At 42.4% G+C, this 22846-nt stretch overlaps 1 protein-coding gene and 1 long non-coding RNA gene across 5 annotated transcripts in view; one reads left to right on the top strand and one right to left on the bottom strand.

Moving 5' to 3' along the window:
* Positions 1-22846, top strand: part of LOC140737638 (uncharacterized) — a 69491-nt gene that overhangs the window by 16813 nt on the left and 29832 nt on the right. The gene's annotated exons all lie outside the window — the stretch shown is intronic.
* On the bottom strand, positions 94-21087 carry st8sia3 (ST8 alpha-N-acetyl-neuraminide alpha-2,8-sialyltransferase 3). The gene is made up of 4 exons (XM_073064135.1): positions 20580-21087; positions 7493-7615; positions 5274-5831; positions 94-1611 (listed from the first exon to the last, which is right to left on the bottom strand). Exons 1-4 carry the CDS (start codon positions 20771-20773, stop codon positions 1326-1328), a joined length of 1161 nt encoding a protein of 386 aa, XP_072920236.1. The 5' UTR covers positions 20774-21087; the 3' UTR covers positions 94-1325.

Here is a 22846-nt window from a genome sequence, read left to right as displayed (position 1 = left end):
TTATACATTGGACATCAAACGCTCAAGCCAGTTCTCATATAATTGAACAATTAATTTAATATAGATGAACATTCGCAAGCATGGGAAAGTATATTGACACTTAAATCAACAAAATTATTTATTTTCTCAACAGAACAGAGCGTAGAGACCTTTTTTGAAAATTCTGCGTTAACACGGCTGCAGGGGAATACAGCAACACTGAGTTGGCAAACCAGCCAAAGTATTCATTGCAACTTCAGAACTTATTTGAAGCCTAACCCTAAACCGAACTCTTTTGAAGCGGCGAAAGAAATAACGCTTTTCTTAAAATACCGGTACAAAAGTAGTACATTTACCATCCATTTGATGATTAAAAAATGCGAAACGGACGTACAAAAGACGAAGACGTCCACTTTGACAACGATACTCAATATAAATAGGAGTCGAATATTACATTTTATTTATGGACATGACGAAATAAATAATTATTTTGCAATCCTCTAACATCGTAATATTCACGATCGCTTCCCTCTTGTTATTTTGCTATTAAAATGATTGCGTGATCTTTTGTTTGAACGGGTCGTCTCCGGTAATATATAAGGGAGAGCGTTTCATTTTTACAGGCTTCTCAGCCAGAGCGCCCGAAATAGAAGTTAAAACGCAAGAAATCGGTCTAGAAACTTCTGAAATATAAAAAAAACACTTCTTGGATTACAATTAAGTTAATTGTGCAGACAATATCAGACTGTGGCTTTTTAGTATTCCCTCCCTGACAGATGATTGGTCAGATCGAGCGAAATCACTCTCATGGTAATATTTACCACCGTTATTTAAGACGATTAGAACAGTTTGAGCGTTGGCATTTTTTTTGTCTAAATTCATTCATGGACTTGGACTTCGTCGGCAATCCCGATAGTTATTGTCTATTCTTGATTTGTTTTAGTTTTGCAGCTAAGAAAACAGACCTAAATAATTCTTAAGCCTACACTGCGTTGATGGAGTGACACGGCCGTCCACCGCTGACAATTCTAGTTCATGTGTTCCCGTCGTTGTTCAGCGTAACGCAGTTTCTCCCGTCAGTAAATAATCACGTATAAACAGATCCTTATAATTCAATACATTCATTTGTGTATGTAAAGGACAGCCTCAAAATTCACGTCTAAGCGCTTATGACTACTTTGAAATAGAAAATACCAGTGCACAAAATTTCATGAACAGGTCAGGGCCACAGTGTTGGATGTGCTCCACGTAGCGTCGCCAAGAGAGAACCTACGCATTGGGTACATAATGCATTTGAAACACAAATTGAACAATAATGGGGAAAACATACTTCAAAAAGCATCACATTAAGAGGCACAATGTGAAAGGGTCAGTTTCGTCAAGCCCTCCGTGTGCAGCTTGAAGAGCAGCTTGAATTCCGCTGGAAGTTGGTGGGACTCCTGCCACTTGGTGGTGAACTTTGTCCCCTTTTTGTCATAGTAGTGATATGGCAGTTCTTTCCCCGTGTTGGGATCCCAAGCGAAAGGCCAAAAGCCGTACAAATGAATCTCCTCGCAAATGGCGGACGCCAGTGTGTACATCAGGATGCCCGTGCTGAGGCGCTTCGGGGACAGATGTTTCGTCTTCCAGTATCTAGTCAATGGCAAAAGAGCAAAATATTTAAACAACAAAACACACAAAATGCTGGAGGAACTCAGCAGGTCAGGCAGCATGCATGGAAATTAATAGTCAACGGTTCGGGCCGAGACCTCTCTTCACGACTCACCTAATTGCTCATATTCTGTACTCAAATTCATATGACATATTCACATGACTGTTGTCGATGAAAAATCATCGATATTTCATCGACATCTTTTTCGAAGAATATAGCCCTTTCGTGCAAATGTTCTGCCTGACTCCGTTTTTCAAGTGTAAGACCAGAAGACAGGAGCTGGATTGGGCCATTCGGCCCATCCAGCCTGCTCAACCATTCCATCAGGGTTGATTTACGTATCCCTCTCAACCCGATTCTCCTGCCGTCTCCCCGTAATATCCCTTACCGCCCAGACACGGCTTTAAATAAATCCAATGACTTGACCTCCGCAGTCACCTGTGGCGATTAATTCCATCCCTTCACCATCTTCTGGCTAAAGAACTTCCTCCTCATCTCTGTTCTAAAGCGACGTGCTTGCGTTCTGAGGCTGTGCCCTCTGGTCGTAGACGCACCCGCTACAGAGAACACCCTCTCCACTTCCACTCTATCTAAGCCTTTCAATATTCAATGGGATCTCCCCCCATTCCTTAATGTTGTCATTAAATTTGCCTGCCACTCTTTTCTGTACTTCCTTTTAGGGTTTCTCAGTGTTGTAACCTCGGGCTCTTTGCGCAAGTTTATACCAATCATGTGATGTATGGTCTAAATACAAGGGGGTTTCTGGGCCTTCTCATGCAAGCTCAGCTAATCAGGCAGCATCCGTGCAGGGAAATAAACAGTCCATATTTCTGGCCAATGCCCCCCATCATTTTCACCCTGAAATGTCAACTGGTTATTCCCCCCCATAGATGCTGCCTAACCTGCTGAACTCCTCTAGTATTTTGTCTGTGTTGCTTAAGATTTACAGCACCTGCAGAATCTCTGGACAATGTGTTAGAGAATGTCTGTGGCATGCTTATCGTCTTGATTATTTCTGTATGGTTCTCTCTTCACCTTTTGGTTGTCATATTCTTAATAAAATCTATAATGTATCACGGGAGACTAATGAATACCCTACCACCACCGTGGTCTCACCACTAGGACATGTTTACTGTTTACTTGTGTTGTACACTACTTGCATTTTTAATTATATTTTATTAACTAATTAATTTATTTATTGAGATACAATGCTGGAATTGGCCTTTCCGGCCCTTTGAGCCGCATTACCCAGTAACCTCCTGATTTAATCATGGGACAATCTACAATGACCAATTAACCTACTAACTGGTACGTGTTTGGAGTGTGGTAGGTTGCCAGATCACCCGGAGGAAACCCACATGGTCAGGGGTAGAACATACAAACTCCTTACAGCTAGTGGCGGGAATTGAACCCTGGTCCCCTTCACTGTAGAGTGTTGCGCTAACCACTATGCTGCCATGCCACCCCTCAATCTGGCTTTATGTGTGTGATATATGTTTTGTGGGTGCACTGGTCCGGAGGAACATTGTTTCATTTGGTTCTAAATCTCCATGATCTGATGATGGGGGTTATCAACCTGAAGGTGAGCTGTGTTTATACCCTCCACAGAAGTTGTTGGATCTGCAATTTCTAACACATTCTGTTTTACTTCAGAATTGCAACATCTGCAGTTTTGTTTTCCAGTGAGGTTCAATACATTGGATTGGTTGGACAGGGCCAGTAGGGAGGGAGGGAGATTCCAGTTCAAGATAAGGTCCTAATAGCCACATGGGTTGAGGCAATTGGATCTCCAGTATCTGCTTGTTAGGTATAGATACATCAATTAAATTTACATTTGTTTATTCCAATATTATAAATTCCTATAACATTTGATAACGTCAACACATTTACATGCACAATACTAATAGATAATTAAACAAAATACACACCTCATATCTAAACATAAATGATTACATAAAGGTTCAAAATGCTATAAATCCAATTATTATAACCATTTATGCTAATTTCCAGAGGGATATTTAAAAATACTCAGATGCTGAACGATTTCAATATTCACAACTGAAACTGCCCGTGAATGGGGATCTGTGATAAACCAACTGCCCAAGAATGTGGTCAGTGGACTTTGGTTTGACCCGTGTCTGCCAGTCAAAATGGTGGGTGGGAACAAATGCGAGCCTAGTTCTTTAAAATGGTAGGAAAGTGAAGGTAGCTGGGTCTCACAAGTTACACATATATTGAATGAATGGGAAACAACTGGTTGGAGAAAATGTCACTGAGAATGATTAAATATTTCAAAAGGGTAACGTAATAGATTCAAGCACATGGGCTTACTAATCAATAAATTGGTACGAGTATGTACATGAGGTCATGTGCCACAAGAGCCATGAAATGACTGCCATTTTGAGGCATCATTTCATGATTTTTTATTTGGCAAATTGTTTATGTCAAGTGGTGGTAAAGATGTTATAATTTTAACTTGAAAGGTTATAAATGAAGAAAGTCCAATGGTAACATTTTGTTTGGTCTACTTTGTAGAATGATAACATGTACAAAATGCCAGAGGAACTCAGCAAGTCAGGCAGCATCTACTGTAATGTGCAAAAGTATTAGGCACATATATATAGCTGGGGTGCTAAGACTTTTACACAGTACTGTAGCAATTTGATGTATTGCACTGTACTGCTGCTGAAAAAAGAACAAATTTAATGACAAATGTGAGTGATGATAAACCTGATTCTGATATGGGTCGCTATTGTGGACTGAGAGTGGGAAGGGGGCAGGGAGAGGGGAATCATGGTTGAGGAAAGGGGAAGGGAGAGAGTGGGAAGCACCAGAGAGACATTCTATAATGATCAATAAACCAATTGTTTGGAATCAATAACCTTGCCTGGTGGTTCAGGGCTGGGTGTGTCTGCACCCACACCATCTGCTGCCCCTGGCACTCCTTCTCCGCCACCTGTCCCACACCCCTCCCACGGTGCTCCACCCTCACCATTCCCAATATCCTTTGCTCCCGCCAGATCTACAAACTCGCTCTCTGCTCCAAATTGGCAAATGCAGTCTTTGGCACCCTAACTTATGCAGTATAGGTGGCTAAGACTTTTGCACAGTACTGTATGCAAAGGAATAAATAATTGGCATTTTGGGTGGAGACCTTGTACTTTAGTAGAATGGTGTTACACATATAAGACAAGACCATGAGGCAGAGGAGCAGCATGAGGTCATTCAGTCCTTTGCAAATGCTCCATCATTCCATCATGGCCGATCTATTTTCCCTCTTAACCCCATTCTCCTGCCCCCTCATTGTAACCTTTGTTACCCTGACTAATAAGGAACCGATCAGCCTCCACTTTAAACACACCCAATGAGCTTCCCCTAAAAAAGAAGTCTCTTGGACACTTTCATCTGAGTTTATACAAATCTGAACACAAAACTGTATTTTACATTATCTGAGAAAACTACATTTTACATTGATTAAATGTATATTTGGCTATTGCAAATGTAACTAAATGGTCAAGTGAAAGCAAGTACAGAAATTCAACTAATGAAAAGAAAGAATGTTAATTAATTAACAAAAATATACATCTGTTATTTCCGAATCTGTACACTACTGGCATAGAAAAGTTCTTCAGACCGTACTTACTTATTGATATGTTGCATTATGTTCCCAGGCCAGGCCAACTGGACCTTTAGCTGTGCTCTGTGTTCTACAAAAAAATCTACCAAAGTTCTTGTTACAGGAGCAGAAGTGTGAAAGAAGAAAGCAGGAATCCAAAGAATGGCTCCATCCAGCTTTTTAAGATTTAGGAAAAATTTATTCCGATCTTGAATTGTTAGTAGGTTATTGTAGTACTTCTCAAGGATACTTGGGTTGAAGGTGGTGAGATTTGTTTTTCTTCCAACATCGTTTTCAAAAGTTTCAGTCGGTGCAAAGTTGCAACGGAACACAAAATCGGATTTATCAATGTCAGCTCCACAACTACTTCCCGTTAGAATCCCACTGTTCCCAACAACTGCACAAGTATTATAGTGCATCTTTAATATAGGGGGGACCTCGGGAAGTAATGACCGGAAGCTATTGCTTACAGAGAAAACGTATTTGTGATTGGAATAGTCATAGTGCAGTAACTGTCCAACTCGCACGTTCTTCTTAATCAAGGTGAAATTTTTAAAAACGTCGACATAGCGACTGATGTCTTTCCTAAATTAAAACAAAAAACAAAATGCATAGTACAAATTAGTTCAGTTCATTCACTCCCATAGACTTGAATTCCAGAAGTAACTTTCTAAGTCTAATATAAATGTTCTCATAAAAGCAATGTTTCAACTGCAGAGGGGAGATTGGACAAAAATATATCATATGGGAGGAGTAGGGAGAACTATAATTTGGGTGCAGATCAATGGGACTAGGCAGCATTATAGCACAGACTAGATAGGCAGAAGAGCCCGTTTCTGCGCTGTAGTGTTCCATGTCTCTTCTATGAAAGAACAAATATATCTTAAAATGTTCTTACTGACACGACCATATCGTAAGCCATTATGATACCCTCTTCTCATTGATAACGTCAGAGAGGAGGTACAGGAGCCTGAAGATGCACACTCAGTGATTTAGGAAGAGATTCTTCCCCTCAACCATCAGATTTCTGAACTGACCTGGAATGGAGGGGCTACTGCACAAAAACAGAAAAAAACTTTGGAGACTTGGCCACCTCCATTAGGGGCACGGACCTTCCTACCATCAAGGCCATCTTCAAAAGGCGATGCCTCAAAAAGGCAACATCTATCATTAAGGACTCCCATCACCCAGGGTATGCCCTCTTCTCATTGCTACTATCAGGGAGGAGGCACAAGTGCCTGAAGACACACACACTCAACAGTTTAGCAACAGTTTCTTCCAGATTTCTGAGTGGTCCATGAACCTATGGATACTACCTGATTTTTGTGTGTGTGTGTGTGTGTGTGTGTGTGTGTGTGTGTGTGTGTGTGTGTGTGTGTGTGTGTGTGTGTGTGTGTGTGTGTGTGTGTGTGTGTGTGTGTGTGTGTGTGTGTGTGTGTGTGTGAGTGTGTGTGTGTGTGTGTGTGTGCGTGTGTGTGAGTGTGTGTGTGTGTGTGAGTGTGTGAGTGTGTGTGTGTGTGTGTGTGTGTGTGTGTGTGTGTGTGTGTGTGTGAGTGTGTGTGTGTGTGTGTGAGTGTGTGAGTGCGTGTGTGTGTGAGACATATATCAGTGGTAATAAACTTGCTTCTGGTTCTGAAGATTCAGCTGATCATTTTCACACACATCCTTTAAACTCTATCATTTTGTATCTTATAAACATAACAGATGGTGATTGTATTTGTAAGCCTCGCCTTTCACGGAAGGAACTGTGGGGTGGGGATAGGGTGAAAATGCAGGCAGTTTCTCCCCACTGGGGATGAGTGAGACTAGAACTAGAGGTCACGTGTTAAGAGTGAAAGATGATATTTTAAGAGGAACATAAGGGAAACTTAACTCAGAGGGCAGTGAGAGTGTGGAACGAGCTGCTAGCAAAAGTGGTGGATGAGGATTTGATTTCACTATTTAAAAGAAATTTGGAAATGTTCATGGATGGGAGGGGTGTCAAGGGCTATGGACCTGGTGCAGGTCAGTAGGACTAGGCAGATTAATAATTTGACACGGACTAGATGGTTTGATGGGCCTATTTCTGTTCTGTAGTGTTCTATAATTCTATGACTCCATGACTTATTGGTGGGTGGCAACGATCCATTTTACACGCTTGAGATAACGTAAAATGGGAATGTCTTCAAATCCAAATGAAGGGAAATGAAGTTTGGCTCTGGCCCTTTAGCCACGCTCAGAAATTAAAACTTTGAGATACGATATACCTCTGCTGTAAAAAGGAAGTTACGTTGAAAGTCCACTTTGCAAGTTTGTTTTGGATATTGTTGCCCCGCCCACTTCCAACTGGCAAAAATGCGGGATCCAGAAACTTCAACGCGAACTGTGACCTGCAAGAGAAAATGCCAACGTTTAACTCGCTTTGAGGATTACTGCATGTGGCTTTATCTGCATCAGAGACCATAAGAATTCAGATTCATTCTCTGCATCTCAATATATCATGATGAATACATTACTTTAATGCCTTAAAGAGTCCCAATGACGGGCCTTGGCCCGAAATGTTAACTGTTTATTCCTCTCTATAGATCGTGCCTGACCTGCTGAGCCGCTCCAGCATTTTGTGTGCTGCTGCACCAGGTTTTCAGCACTGGGGAGTCTCTTGTGTTTACAAAGATTACCCAGTCTGATGGGGATTTTGATATTTAGGCAGAGCAGGTGCTCAGAATTTGCTTGTCTTTTTTCTCAAATATATACAGTACTACGCAAAAGTCTAAGGCACACACGTTTGCAAATCTAGCAGAAGCAAAGGATGCTGGAAATAGTGAGGGTGGAGCACCGCGGGAGGGGTGTTGGACAGCTGGCAGAGAAGGGGTGCCAGGGCAGGGGGTACTGTGAGTGTAGGCACACCCGAGACACCAGGCTAGGTCACTTAATTCCAAGCAATTCATTTATTGATCATTACAGAATGTCTCTCTGGTGCTTCCTGCTCCCTCCCCTCTCTGTTCCCCTTTTCCCAACATGATTCCCCTCTCTCTGCCCCCTTTCCACTCTTGTTCCACAATAGAGGCCCACATCAGTATCAGGTTTATCATCACTTATATATGTCATGAAATTTGTTGTTTTTATATGGCAGCAGTACAGTTCAATACATAAAATTACTACAGTACTGCGTAAAAAGTCTTAGGCACCCGGGGAGCAGTGGTGGGTGTGTGTGTGTGTGTGTGTGTGTGTGTGTGTGTGTGTGTGTGTGTGTGTGTGTGTGTGTGTGTGTGTGTGTGTGTGTGTGTGTGTGTGTGTGTGTGTGTGTGTGTGTGTGTGTGTGTGTGTGTGTGTGTGTGTGTGTGTGTGTGTGTGTGTGTGTGTGTGTGTGTGTGTGTGCGCACGCATGCCTAAGACTTTTGCACACTGTAGAAAATTGAACAGTAAAGTACACTAAAGGCCCTTTGGTCCATGATGTTGTTCCAATCCTTCAACCTACTCCAATATAACCCTTCTCTCCTACTTTCATAACCCTCTATTTTTCTTTCACCCCCGTGCCTATCTAAGAGCCTCTTAAATGCCCCTAATATATCTGGCCCTACCACCATCCCTGGCAGTGTGTTCCACACACTCATCATGGCACATAAGGACTTGCTGCTTTTCTGATCATGAACGAACACCTTTCCCCAGATGAATGCGCTCCCCCACATTCCATTTTCTAATTTGGGACCGTGTGGTCAAGTAGATTCCTCTCGGTCCTTTCACTACTCAGTGCTTGTTGCAAGAATGTAAAATGCAAGCCATGGATCAGAATCAGAGTCCGGTTTAATGTCACTGACATATGTGGTGAAATTTGTTGTTTTGTGGCAGCAGTACAGTGCAGTACATGAAATATACTATAAATTACTATTATATATAATATATATATCACATACAATAGGGTCTTTTAAGAGCCTCTTAGATAGGTACATTGAGCTTAGAAAAATAGAGGGCTTTGCACTATAGAAATTCTAGTCAGTTTCTACAGTAGTTTGTATAGTCGGCACAACATTGTTGGCCGAAGGGCCTGTAATGTGCTGTAGATTTCTATGTTCTATGTTCACATATATCAGCCATTATCAATACTCTTCAGAAATTGTCTGCCTGGCGTCAGTGGTCACGTAACCAAGACTTGTGATATGCACCTGCTGCTCATATGACCATCTACCACCTGCTCCCATGACTTCAAGTGACCAACTGGGAGGCTAAGCAGGTTCTACACCTTGCTCAAGGGTGACCTGCAGGCTAGTGGAAGGAAGGAGTGTCTTATACCTCCTTTGGTAGAGACGCGTTTCCACCCCACCATCCAATATACACATTAGTGCAAAAACAGAGCAAAAATATGAGGTAGTACTTGTAAGTCGATTCATTGTCCATTCTGAAATCTGATGGCAGAGGGGACGAAGTTAAACCTAAAACACTGAGTGTTTATTTTCAGACTCCTGTACTTCTTCTGCCATGGTAGTAATAGGAAGAGAGTATGTCCTGTCTCTTCAGGGTCCTGAAGATTGGATGCTGTCTTTTTGAGGTATTGGCTTTTGAAGATGTCCTTGACGGTGGGGAGGCTAATGCCCATGATGGAGCTGACTGAATTTACTACTTTCTGGAGCTTTTTCTAATTCTGTGCAGTGGCCCCGCCATACCAGATGGTATTGCCACCCGTCAGAATGCTCTCTGCAGAAATATGCTAAAGTCTTTGAGGCCATACTAAATCTCCTCAAATGCTTTTTAAAATAATGATGCATATTGCTGTTCAGCTGACCTAAGCTCTGCTGCTCCATCTCACCTCCACCTGCACCAGATTATTCTGGAAGACCCTACTCCTTTTGACTCTTTCACTTCTCTGGATTAAGCCATCATTAGATTTCTACCATCAGGCAGCAGGTACAGGACCCTGAAGTCACACACTCCACATTTTAGGAACAGCTCTGAAATCAAATTTCTGAACGGACCAGGAACCCATGAACTCCATCTCACTAATTTTCTTTCTTCTTGCACAGAGAGAGAGAGAGAGAAATAAATATATACATAAACTTTATATATGGTGATTGTAAATATATGTGTGTATATATGTGTGTGTGTTTATACATATATTTACTTATACACACATATATAAATATATATGTTTATTTCTTGCTGTAATTTATAGTTCTTTTTTGGAGATTGCACTCTACTGCTGCTGTATAATAACATATTTAATGACATATGTCAGTGATAATAAACCTGGTTCTAATTCTGACCAAATATTTTTATCAATTATTTACAAAATATTTTAAGTGTATTAATTTTAATCCACATCCTCTGGTAGTGCCATTTCAGTAACTTTAAATATTCTGCTTCTCAGCATTTGATATATGCACCTTTATATTTAAACTGTGAAGGTCCCTTTTTATTTCTTCTGGGGTGTAAATTTGTTCAGTTTGCCCCAAGGTATTTTTCTGTGTAAGTGAGCAACATTCCTGACAAAGATTGATTTTTTTGTATCCAGTCTAATATATATGCTTTCCAAAATGTGTTCACCAATTCACTCCATAACCTAAGTCGCTTTGGAATACACACTTTAGATGAACTATTCCAAAACGTTATTCATTTTTCTATATTAATTTCTGCAGTATTCAACATTTAACATCAGATTGCAAGAAATTCTAAAGGAAGGGGGTAAGTATCAGTACCCCTTTCCATCTGAATTTCCTGCAATCTGATGTTCAAGCTCTCATGAATATCTTCCACTCATCCTCAGCCAACTCTACGTCGAGTTCTGAGGATTGACCCTAGAAATCTACAGCACATTACAGGCCCTTCAGCCCACAATGTTGTGCCAACCATGTAACCTGCTTGAGCTCTCCAAATGTTGTGGAGTTATTTGAAATGTTTTGACAAAACTCAAGAAAGGGAATGAATAGTGTTCTCAACATTGAGATTCAGATTCACATTTAGATTTATTTATCAGATTTACTTCAAAAGGCAATGCCTCAAAATGGTGACATCCATCATTAAGGATCCCAGCACCCAGGTCATGCCCTCTTCTCATTGCTACCATCAGGGAGGAGGTACAGGAGCCTGAAGACACACACTCAACATTTTAGGAACAGCTTCTTCCTCACCACCATCAGATTTCTGAATGGACAATGAACCCAAATACACTTTATGAACTACTTATTTAATTTTTAATATATTTATTATAACTTCTAGATTAAAAAAAAATATTGCAATGTACTTCTGCTGCAAAACAACAAATTTCACAACATATGTCAGTGATGTTAAATCTGATTCTGATAAAAACATACTGTACAGTGCACTGCGTCGTTTGCATTAACAATTAACGTGATGGGGGCTGACTACAGGTGTCACCACACATTCCAGCGCCAACATAGCATGCCCACAGTGCTATGTTCAAATCAATAGAGACCCAATCTCTAGTTATCTCTGTCAACTCCACAGGTTGTATCAATAGAATCTTTTCCTCTGGATCTAGATTATCTGTTTCTCATTTAATTTGGCATTTGGTTAATAACCCTGAAGTTACCCAAATCAGGTTTATCACCTTTTAAATAAGCTGCTAACCTGTAAGCAGAAGAAAAAAAGTTCAAAGTAAATTTATTATCGAACTACATATATATCAATGTATACAACACTGAGAGTCATTTTCTTGCAGGCATTCACAGTAGAACAAAGAAATACGATAAAATCAATGAAAAACTACACACAAAAACTGACAAAACAACCAACTTGGAAAGACAACAATCTGCAGAAATAGTAACACACACACACACACGTACACGTGTATATATATATATATATATATATATATATATATATATATAGACACACATACACACACACACACACACACACACACACACATACACACACACACACACGTGTATATATATAGACACACATACACACACACACACACACACACACACATAAATAAATAATACTGAGAACATTAGTTGTAGAGTTCTTGAAAGTCAGTTCAAAGGTTGTGGAATCAGTTTAGAGCTGAGTTGAGTGAGGTTATCCATGCTGATTCAGGATCCAGATAGTTGAGGGGTAATAACTGTTCCTGAACCTGGTGGTGTGGGAACTAAGGTTCCTGTACCTCCTTCCTGATGGTAGTAGTGAGAAGAGAGCATAGCAAGGATGATGGGGATCCTTGCTGACAGAGGCTGCTTTCTGAGTAATTCTGAAGCTCTCCTAACTGTATTCCTTGTTTAACATTTTAAATTTTCTGGTCTCTTTATTGTTGCCATGGAGATTAAGACATACATGTGAGTGTTATTAATGGGGCCCAGACTTTAGCCCTACATTACAGCTGGGACAATGACACCAAGCTACTGTACCTCACTTGCTGTGGAAGTTTTGGATTGAGCCAAGGTGTTGTAACACTTGACAGCACCAATGATCAGTGTTCAATTCCTGTCGCTGTATGTAAGGAGTTTGTGCATTCTCCCCGTGACTGTGCTGTGTGGGTTTCCTCCAGGTGCTCCGGTTTCCTCCCGCAGTCTAATGATTTATGGGTTAGGGTTAATAAGTTGTGGACATGCTACGTTGGCCCTGGAAGTGTGGCAACACTTGCCGGCTGCCGCTAGTGCATCCTTGGACTGTGTTGGTTGCTGCTGCAAAAGACATATTTCACTGTATGTTTTGATGCTCAAACTTCAAAGTAAATTTATCATCAAAATACTATCTTGACATTTGTTTTCTTGCAGGCATTTACAGGAAAATGAAGAAATACAATAAAATGTATGAAAAACTACTGTATAAACATAAAAGACTGATAAACAGCCGATGTGCAAAAGAGACATTGTGTAAATAATAAAGAATATGATTAAATCATACTGAGCTGCAGAGTCCTTGAAAGTGAGTCTATAGGCTGTGTTTCAACGGACATGAAACAAATTAAGCTAATCTTTATCTTTAAATTTGAAGCTATGTTTCTAATGGACCATTGAGTTGATTGTGCTTTTGGTATGTTAATTCAGCAAGGTCAATAAAAATAGATTTAATATTATCTAATGCATTTCTATTCTTGACCAATAACCAATGAGGCATCATTTATTCTGTTAATGAGGCTGTAAGTTTGAAAATAAATTGTTTTTATTCAGAAAAAATTACAGGGTAATCAAAACAAACTGATCCAGATTAGCAGTTTATCCAATATTTGTGATGGCAGTAATAGTTATTGGGAGCTCTTATTAGAGCAGCAGTTTAGGTTAAGATCATCAACTTGTAGGATTAGTTAACCATCAGGCTCCTGAACCAACGAGGATAACTTCATTCACCCTAACGATGAACTGATTCCACAACCTACAGACTTACTTTCAGGGACTCTCCAACTCGTGTTCTCAATTTTATTTATTTATTCATCCATCCATTTATCATTCTATCTGTCTGTCTATCTATCTATCTAAGTATTTATTACTATTAATTTTTTTTGCATTTCCACAATTTGTCCTCAGTTTCACATTGGTTGTTTGTCAGTCTTTGTGTGCAGTTTTTCATTGATTCTATTGTATTTCTTTGTATCTGCTGTGAATGCCTGCAAGAAAATTTATCTCAGTGTAGTTTCTGGCGACATACATGTACTTTGTTTCCTTAAGGCTGTTATAGCTGAGGGTGGTAACAGGGATAAGCACCCACTACCTATTAAATACTCCCAATAGTGTACATCTCAAATAGCCTCTGACAATCAAGTCCAGCTCCTGGCCTCTTTGTATGGCTTCGCTACTAAGCCTAGTGGAACTATATCTAGTTACAGGAAGAGGGGCAAAGGTGGGCTACTGGTACCTTAAAAACCAGTCTCTTTGGGCAGATGGGGCTCATCAGCTGTGGTTGGCAACTCATCTAGAAGGAAAACTCTGATCTCAAACCTCCGTTGCCTTGTGGCTATACCCACCCATGGGGAAGGCTTCAGAGGTAAACCACAAGGAAAAATCTGGAGCAGGAGTCCCTAAGGCAGTCCTATGTTGAGTTTGACACTGACTGGCAACTTTGACGCCAAACCGTATCGGTCTCTGTCGTTTTTTGGATTCATCAGCTGCATGGAGGTGGGGGAGGGGGGGGGGAGCTTGCTGCATTGACAACAGCTTGCTCTCCATATCGTACTGCCCTGTCTTGCACACTGACTTGCACATCACGTAGACAGCTGGGATGCAACATCCGTGGTCGAGCCCGACCAACGGAAGGCCTCACATGTTCTTTGAATATAAAATTTACTTTGAACATTGAAAGCTAACTCTTTTGCTCCAAAAATGTGTCTTATTCCAGCAACTCCTATTCTTATTTCAGATCTCTGGTATTTTGCCTTTGATCTTTCTTTGATCTTTTTTTTGGCTTTGTTTAAATATTTATCTCCAGATGAAATTTCCTTCTTTTACTTAGAAGACGGCAAAGGTGAGTTGCCTCACTTCTGACCCTTTGACCAAACTTTACATCTTTCCTTCACCATTGGTAACTGCTTTCCACTGTCTAGTTCGAAGCTCTGGAAATCTTCACACAAGACCATAAGAGAGTAGACCACTTGGCATCTCAAATCTGCATTGGTCCAAAAAAAAAGGTCTCTATTCCTCCTCTGTACTAGTTTATCACAGCCCTGAATTCCACAGGTTTTCCCAAAATAAAACTTCCTATCTTCTCCAGTATCTGTAAAGTCTCTTGTATTATCTATCTCCTCTGAAGTTCCCTACATTGATGACTGTTTCAAGTCCATAAGACGTAGGAGCAGAATTAGGCCATTCAGCCCTACATTCAATCCTACATTTTTGATCAGTAATTCTACTAAGTTTCAGAATACTGATTATAAAACCAAAGCTCAAAGCCCAAAGGTCAAACCAGGTTTAGTATCACCGGCATATGTTGTGAAGTTTGTTGTTATGCAGCAGCAGCACATTGCAATACATAATAATAAAAACTGTAAATTACAGTAAGTATATCAATATTTCACATATATTTATATTTACAAAGTTAAATAAGTAGTGCAAAAAGAGAGAAAAAAAGTAGTGAGACAGTGTTCATGGGTTCATTATCCATTCAGCAATCCAATAGCAGAGAGTAGAGGGAAAAAAACTATTCCTGAAATATTGAGTGTGGGTCTTCAGGCTTCTGTATCTCCTCCCTGATGATAACAATGAGAAGAAAGCATGTCCTGGGTGATGAGAATCCTTAATGACGTAAGTCAGTTGGAAGTCCGGAAGTCCTGGGTCAGAGAGACAACGGGGAAAGCCCAATGTCTGCTAGTCCAATGGAGGCCTGGATGCTGCCTGTCCTGGGGTTAGAGGACTGTCTGTGTGTGTGAGTGGGTGGGTGACTGGGAGTGAGGAAGGGGGTTTGTTTTGCAGTCCTGATGAAGAATCTTGGCCTGAAACGTTGACAGTTTACTCTCTTCCATAGATGCTGCCTGGCCTGCTAGGTTCCTCCAATCTTATGTTGCTTTACATAGAACATAGAACAGTACAGCACATTACAGGCCCTTCGGCCCACAATGTTGTGCCGACCCTCAAACCCTGCCTCCCATATAACCCCCCACCTTAAATTCCTCCATATACCTGTCTTGTAGTCTCTTAAATTTCACTAGTGTATCTGCCTCCACCACTGACTCAGGCAGTGCATTCCATGCACCAACCACTCTCTGAGTGAAAAACCTTCCTCTAATATCCCCCTTGAACTTCCCTCCCCTTACCTTAAAGCCATGTTCTCTTGTACTGAGCAGTGGTGCCCTGGGGAAGAGGTGCTGGCTGTCCACTCTGTCTATTCCTCTTAATATCTTGTACATCTCTATCATGTCTCCTCTTATCCTCCTTCTCTCCAAAGAGTAAAGCCCTAAATCTCTGATCATAATCCATACTCTCTAAACCAGGCAGCATCCTGGTAAATCTCCTCTGTACCCTTTCCAATGCTTCCACATCCTTCCTATAGTGAGGCGACCACAACTGGACACAGTACTCCAAGTGTGGCCTAACTAGAGTTTTATAGAGCTGCATCATTACATCGCGTCTCTTGAACTCTATCCCTCGACTTATGAAAGCTAACACCCCATAAGCTTTCTTAACTACCCTATCTACCTGTGAGGCAACTTACAGGGATCTGTGGACATGTACCCCCAGATCTCTTTGCTCCTCCACACTACCAAGTATCCTGCCATTTACTTTGTTCTCTGCCTTGGAGTTTGTCCTTCCAAAGTGTACCACCTCACACTTCTCCGGGTTGAACTCCATCTGCCACTGCTCAGCCCACTTCTGCATCCTATCAATGTCTCTCTGCAATCTTCGACAATCTTCTACACTATCTACAACACCACCAACCTTTGTGTCATCTACAAACTTGCCAACCCACCCTTCTGCCCCCACATCCAGATCGTTAATAAAAATCACAAAAAGTAGAGGTCCCAGAACAGTTCCTTGTGGGACACCACTAGTCACAACCCTCCAATCTGAATGTACTCCCTCCACCACGACCCTCTGCCTTCTGCAGGCAAGCCAATTCTGAATCCACCTGGCCAAACTTCCCTGGATCCCATGCCTTCTGACTTTCTGAATAAGCCTACCATGTGGAACCTTGTCAAATGCCTTACTAAAATCCATGTAGATCACATCCACTGCACTACCCTCATCTATATGCCTGGTAACCTCCTCAAAGAACTCTATCAGGCTTGTTAGGCATGATCTGCCCTTCACAAAGCCATGCTGACTGCCCCTGATCAAACCATGATTCTCTAAATGCCCATTGATCCTATCTCTAAGAATCTTTTCCAACAGCTTTCCCACCACAGACGTAAGGCTCACCAGTCTGTAATTACCTGGACTATCCCTACTACCTTTTTTGAACAAGGGGACAACATTCGCCTCCCTCCAATCCTCCGGTACCATTCCCGTGGACAACGAGGACATAAAGATCCTAGCCAGAGGTTCAGCAATCTCTTCCTTTACCCCATGGAGCAGCCTGGGGAATATTCCATCAGGCCCCGGGGACTTATCCGTCCTAATGTATTTTAACAACTCCAACACCTCCTCTCCCTTAATATCAACATGCTCCAGAACATCAACCTTACTCATATTGTCCTCACTGTCATCAAGTTCCCTTTCAGTGGTGAATACCGAAGAGAAGTATTCATTGAGGACCTCGCTCACTTCCACAGCCTCCAGGCACATCTTCCCACTTTTATCTCTAATCGGTCCTACCTTCACTCCTGTCATCCTTTTGTTCTTCACATAATTGAAGAATGCCTTGGGGTTTTCCTTTACCCTACTTGCCAAGGCCTCCTCATGCCCCCTTTTTGCTCTTCTCAGTCCCTTCTTATGCTCCTTTCTTGCTACCCTATATTCCTTAATCGACCCATCTGATCCTTGCTTCCTAATCCTCATGTATGCTGCCTTCTTCCACCTGACTAGATTTTCCACTTCACTTGTCACCCATGATTCCTTCACCCTACCATTCTTTATCTTCCTCACCGGGACAAATTTATCCCTAACATCCTGCAAGAGATCCTTAAACATCGACCACATGTCCATAGTACATTTCCCTGAAAAAACATCATCCCAGTTCACACCCGCAAGTTCTAGCCTCATAGCCTCATAATTTGCCCTTCCCCAATTAAAAATTTTCCTGTCCTCTCCGATTCTATCTTTTTCCAAGATAATGCTAAAGGTCAGGGAGCGGTGATCACTGTCCCCCAGATGCTCACCCACTGACAGATCTGTGAGCTGACCCGGTTTGTTACCTAATACTAGATCTAATATGGCATTCCCCCGAGTCGGCCTGTCAACATACTGTGACAGGAATCCATCCTGGACACACTTAACAAACTCTGCCCCATCTAAACCCTTGGAACTAATCAAGTGCCAATCAATATTAGGGAAGTTAAAGTCACCCATGATAACAACCCCGTTATTTTTGCACCTTTCCAAAATCTGCCTCCCAATCTGCTCCTCGGTATCTCTGCTGCTACCAGGGGCCTATAGAATACCCTCAGTAGAGTAACTTCTCCCTTCCTGTTCCTGACTTCCACCCATACTGACTCAAAAGAGGATTCTGACCCACCCTTTCTGCAGCTGTAATAGTATCCCTGACCAGTAATGCCACCCTTCCTCCCCCTTTTCCCCCCTCTCTATCCCTTTTAAAGCACTGAAATCCAGGAAGCAAAATTGCAAAAGCAAAGCAAAATTGCTTTGCCATTGTTGTTTTGTTGCTGTTGTTCTGCTGAATATCCTGGGCATGCTCTGTTGGTGCCGAATGTGGTGACACTTGTGGGCTGCCCCCAACACGCTCAGGTTGTGTTGGTTAATGCAGAAATGCATTCGCTGTATGTTTTGACGTACATGTGAGAAAAAACTGAATCTGAATCTCTAAGTAACTCTTTAGGTGATCACCCTCCTGTGAACCAGCAAGAGGTATTTTACTAAAGGTGCTTAATGAACGAGTGTTCTGTTGCAGAGCCGTCTAAGTTCTAAATCAACACTAATGCCGCACTGCAATGGTGAAATGAGTTTGAGAAGCTACGTGAAACTATACAAGCAGGTTCTTCCCACTGAGGTTGGGTGAGGTTAGAGGACATGGGTTAAGGGTGAAAGGAGAAATATTTAAGGGGAACATGGTGGGGGGAGCTTTTTTTACCCAGAGGGTGTTGAGAGTTTGGAAAGAGCTGCCAGCAGAAGTGGTGTTCAATTTCAAAATTTAAGAGAAACTTGGGTAGTTACATGGAAGAGAGAGTACGGTGGGCTATGGTCCAAGTGCGGGTTGATGGGACTAGGCAGATTAATGGTTTGGTATGGACTAAATCCTCCAAGAGGACTACACAAAGCCAACAAAGGTCACTGGCTTTGTTGGCTTGTGTGCCTCAATGACCCGGAGAGCTGCATGGGCTGGCGTGAGAGTGTAGGGTCACCCATTCCTAACAAGTCAAAGGGTAGAGGCCAGACTAAGAGTGGTCCAGCGGTCCTCCGGGTTCGGGGGTTCAGCTCAGGGCTAACAACCCTGACTGGTCAAACAAAATTGTTATGGAAACCACAGTGTTATGGAATCCTCCTACCTCTGAGTATGACAGTATTCCTGAGCCTCTACCTGGTACCTGCATGACTGAGAGTAGTGAAAACCGAGAGGAAGCTACTGACACGGTGAAGCTCTGACCACCACCAGAGATGGAGGACCTTCATTGCTGCCCTAAATGGCAGTGGTTCGGCGGGCAGTAAGTATGGACTAATGGATCGAAGGTGCTGCTTCTGCACTGTAGTGTTCTCTGACTGTATTTTAATGTAATCAATTCTCACAAATTATTATATGGAAAACTAAAATTGTCTTTAGAATGCGTCAGCAAGAAGAATTGCTAATGCAAACTTGTGGAATGCTTAAAATAACCTGAATGGTTTTAACAAAGGATATATAATTGTGTTGGATTTGTTCCCGGGGAAGTGAATTGCACTCTGTAAAGGAATTATCAGTGCCAATTCAGCTTTTAGGTGATATGCTCCCTGCATTATAATGGCCCACTATCTAAGTTTTCTCCTCTTCAATTTGTATCAACTTTAAGTCAATTTTTTCAAGAACCAGAATATATATTTCTAGTATCTGTAATGTTGCAGCTTTAACACGAGACATACTGTCCCCCCACCCCCCCACCACCACCAGAATACAGCCGCTGATTCACAGTGAAACCTGATGTTTAAATAAATGCATGCTGCCCCCAACATCCGCGTTAACTCGAAGCAACACAGGAGCCTGTGCCACCTCTCCCCTCCTCCAACCCCACAGATCGCCACTCGCAAGATGCTTTTGGAAGCAGTTAAAATCCCGGCGCCCAGCGGTGAGCGGTGCAACGTCGCCGGGGAACTGCAGGGGGGTGCGGCCGCTAGCAGCAATTCCGAAGGCTGCAACTCATTTACTCCACCAACACCCCCAACCCACCCACCAACATAACATCTGGCATTAACCCCACCTCCCCAACATGGGGATTTTACACGATTCGACGCGGGGGCGGGGAATGGATCTAATAAATGGTATTGTCTGATTGGGTGGGGAGAACGACTGAACATGTCAGGGATCCTAACACAGATCAGATGCAACGTGACCGCGCTGCTGAACCGGCCTTCGAACAATATGATCATTGCTTTCTACAAACAACACCCCCTCCCCCCAAAAAAAAAATTAAATGATGCAGATTTAGTGAGTGTGTGAAGAGAGGCGCGGGGGGGGGGTTACAAATGGCCAATCGATTGCAAAACAAAGTGGACATCGAGGCTGCATTTCATAAAGTGTATAACTGTCCACAGATTTACAGCTGAATTTGATATAACGTTTTTTTAAAAAAAAATAAATGCGATTTTTTTTTTGTCTACTCACCGAAATCCGCTGTGCAGCATGTACATTCTAGGGCCGGCCGAGCCCAGATATCTCGGCGTGGCGAAGAGGTTGTCCTTTTTGAGTGAGACATAGCTGATCAGTGATAGAATTAGGAGAGCGACGCTTAACATCACCAAACCCAACACACTTGCCATACGAACCATCCTGCAAGTCCTCATAGTGTAACAGCTCATCAGTAAAGCGGCAGCAGACCCATATCTGTTCGCTTATTTTAACGAGAGAGACGGGGCGGGAAAAGAAAGGCAGTAAATCCGATTATGTTAGCAATCTATTGTTCTGGTTTATATATGTGAAATAAAAATGGACGGAGTCGAAATTCTGCAATGCAGAAGTGGTAGGTGGTTGCGTTGGTGATACGTAGCGTTGCTCCGAGGTGCTTCCACACTCCACATGCACACTGCAGCAGCGCCGTTTCTATCCATGCCCCGGCTGCAAGCGAAATGTGAAATGTGACTGGAATAACGTCCCCCTACTTACCCGACTAGACCAAGGTTTTCGTTAATGAACTCCAAGCAAGTGCCTGACTGCGTGATGTCCTGCTTATTGTCATTAAAACCACTCTGGCAATCTTTCAAATGTATGGAAAAACAAGACCATGAAGGAATTGGTCCTGGCTCACAGTTAAGAAAGGAAGGGATACTTTCTGATCCGTTTGGGGAATAGCTAAGCAGCCCATGAAAAATGCCAAGAGCAAAGTTAGTGCAATGGGCAGAGAGAAGGCAGATGCAATTTAAGGTGGTCCTGTATGAGGTAAGATTCCCTTTGAGGAAAGGGGAGATGCACAAAGAATATATTCTGATTGTGTGGGGCAAAAGGACTGAATCAATTCACGTGCACTTGCCATAGGTGTCAGGAGATGTAGAGGAGGCTGGACCCAAAACCAGAGCAGCAGAGACAATGCAGTGGTGAAGAGTAACTTTAGTAATAGACTGCAAAATGACAAACCAACAGGGACCAGAGAACAGACACTAAACACAGCAGGTAACAAGTTAAACTTCAGGCAGGGAGAGACACCTAGGAGCAACTGATTGAGGCTGGAGGGTTTGATGGATGAACAAGGACTGTGGGTGACAGCTGGGTTTGACTAGGCTGTAGGTGACGCATTGGAAAAGAGGGGCATTCTTCTCATACATGAGGAGTAAAAATCTTTATGTTATGTCTGTCTAAATGTGAAATGTACAATTTATAGTAATTTATAATGTGGTATGTACAACAATATAGCATCGAAATACAGTTGTGTCAGCATGAATTAAGCAGTCAGATGGCCTGGTGGAAGAAGCTGTCCCGGAGCCTGTTGGTCCTGGCTTTCATGCTGTGGCACTGTTTCCTGGATGGTAGCAGCTGGAACAGTTTGTGGTTGGGGTGACTGGGGTCTCTTTGGGCCCTTTTTACACACCTGTCTTTGTAAATATTCTGAATAGTGGGAAGTTCACAACTACAGATATGCTGGGCTATCCGCACCACTCTCTGTAGAGTCCTGCGATTAAGGGAAGTTCAGTTTCCATACCAGGCAGTGATGCAGCCAGTCAGGATGCTCTCAATTGTGCCTCTGCAGAAAGTCCTTAGGATTTGGGGGCCCATACCAAACTTCCTCAACCGTCTGAGGTGAAAGAGGCACAATTGTGATATTTATGCCGAGGAACTTAAAGTTGTTCATCCTCTCAATGCCAGATCCATTGATGTCAATAGGGGTTAGCCTACCTCTGTTCCTCCTGTAGCTCCTTTGTTTTTGCAACATTGAGGGAGAGGTTGTTTTCTTGACACAACTGTGTCAGGGTGATGACTTCTTCTCTGTAGACTGCCTCATTATTACTTGAGATTAGGCCAATCAGTGTGGTGTCATCAGCAAATTTAATTAGCAGATTGGAGCTATGGGTGGCAACACAGTCATGGCTATACAGAGAGTAAAGGAGGAGGCTCAGGGGGGCTCCTGTGTTGTGAGTCAGAGGTGCAGAGGTGAGGGAGCACACTCTTACCACCTGCCAGTGATCTGACAAGAAGTCCAGGATCCAGCTGCACAAGGCAGGGTGAAGGCCGAGGTCTCTGAGCTTCTTGTCGAGCCTAGAGAGGATTATAGTGTTGAATGCTGAACTGTAGTCCAAGAACAGCATCTTCCTTCTCCAGATGTGTAAGGACAGTGTGAGGAGCTGTGGCTATTGTGTCACCTGTCGATCGGTTGTGTCAGTAGACAAATTGTACGGGGTCAGCTGTGAGTGGTGGCATGCTGCAGATGTAGTCCTTGACCA

This window comes from Hemitrygon akajei, chromosome 13 (genome assembly GCF_048418815.1).
Source record: "Hemitrygon akajei chromosome 13, sHemAka1.3, whole genome shotgun sequence".
NCBI classification, from domain to species: Eukaryota; Metazoa; Chordata; class Chondrichthyes; order Myliobatiformes; family Dasyatidae; genus Hemitrygon; species Hemitrygon akajei.
Note: the sequence above shows the minus strand (reverse complement) of the source record. Positions and strands in the feature narration are given on the sequence as shown.

Excerpts from the sequence above, each read along its gene's own strand:
- st8sia3 (XM_073064135.1), bottom strand. The coding sequence starts at position 20,773 with ATGAGCTGTTACACTATGAGGACTTGCAGGATGGTTCGTATGGCAAGT. Across the intron at positions 7,616-20,579 it reads ATGCTGCACAGCGGATTTCG|GTCACAGTTCGCGTTGAAGT; the intron begins GTGAGTAGACAA and ends TTTCTCTTGCAG. Across the intron at positions 1,612-5,273 it reads ATAATGCAACATATCAATAA|ATACTGGAAGACGAAACATC; the intron begins GTAAGTACGGTC and ends GCCATTGACTAG.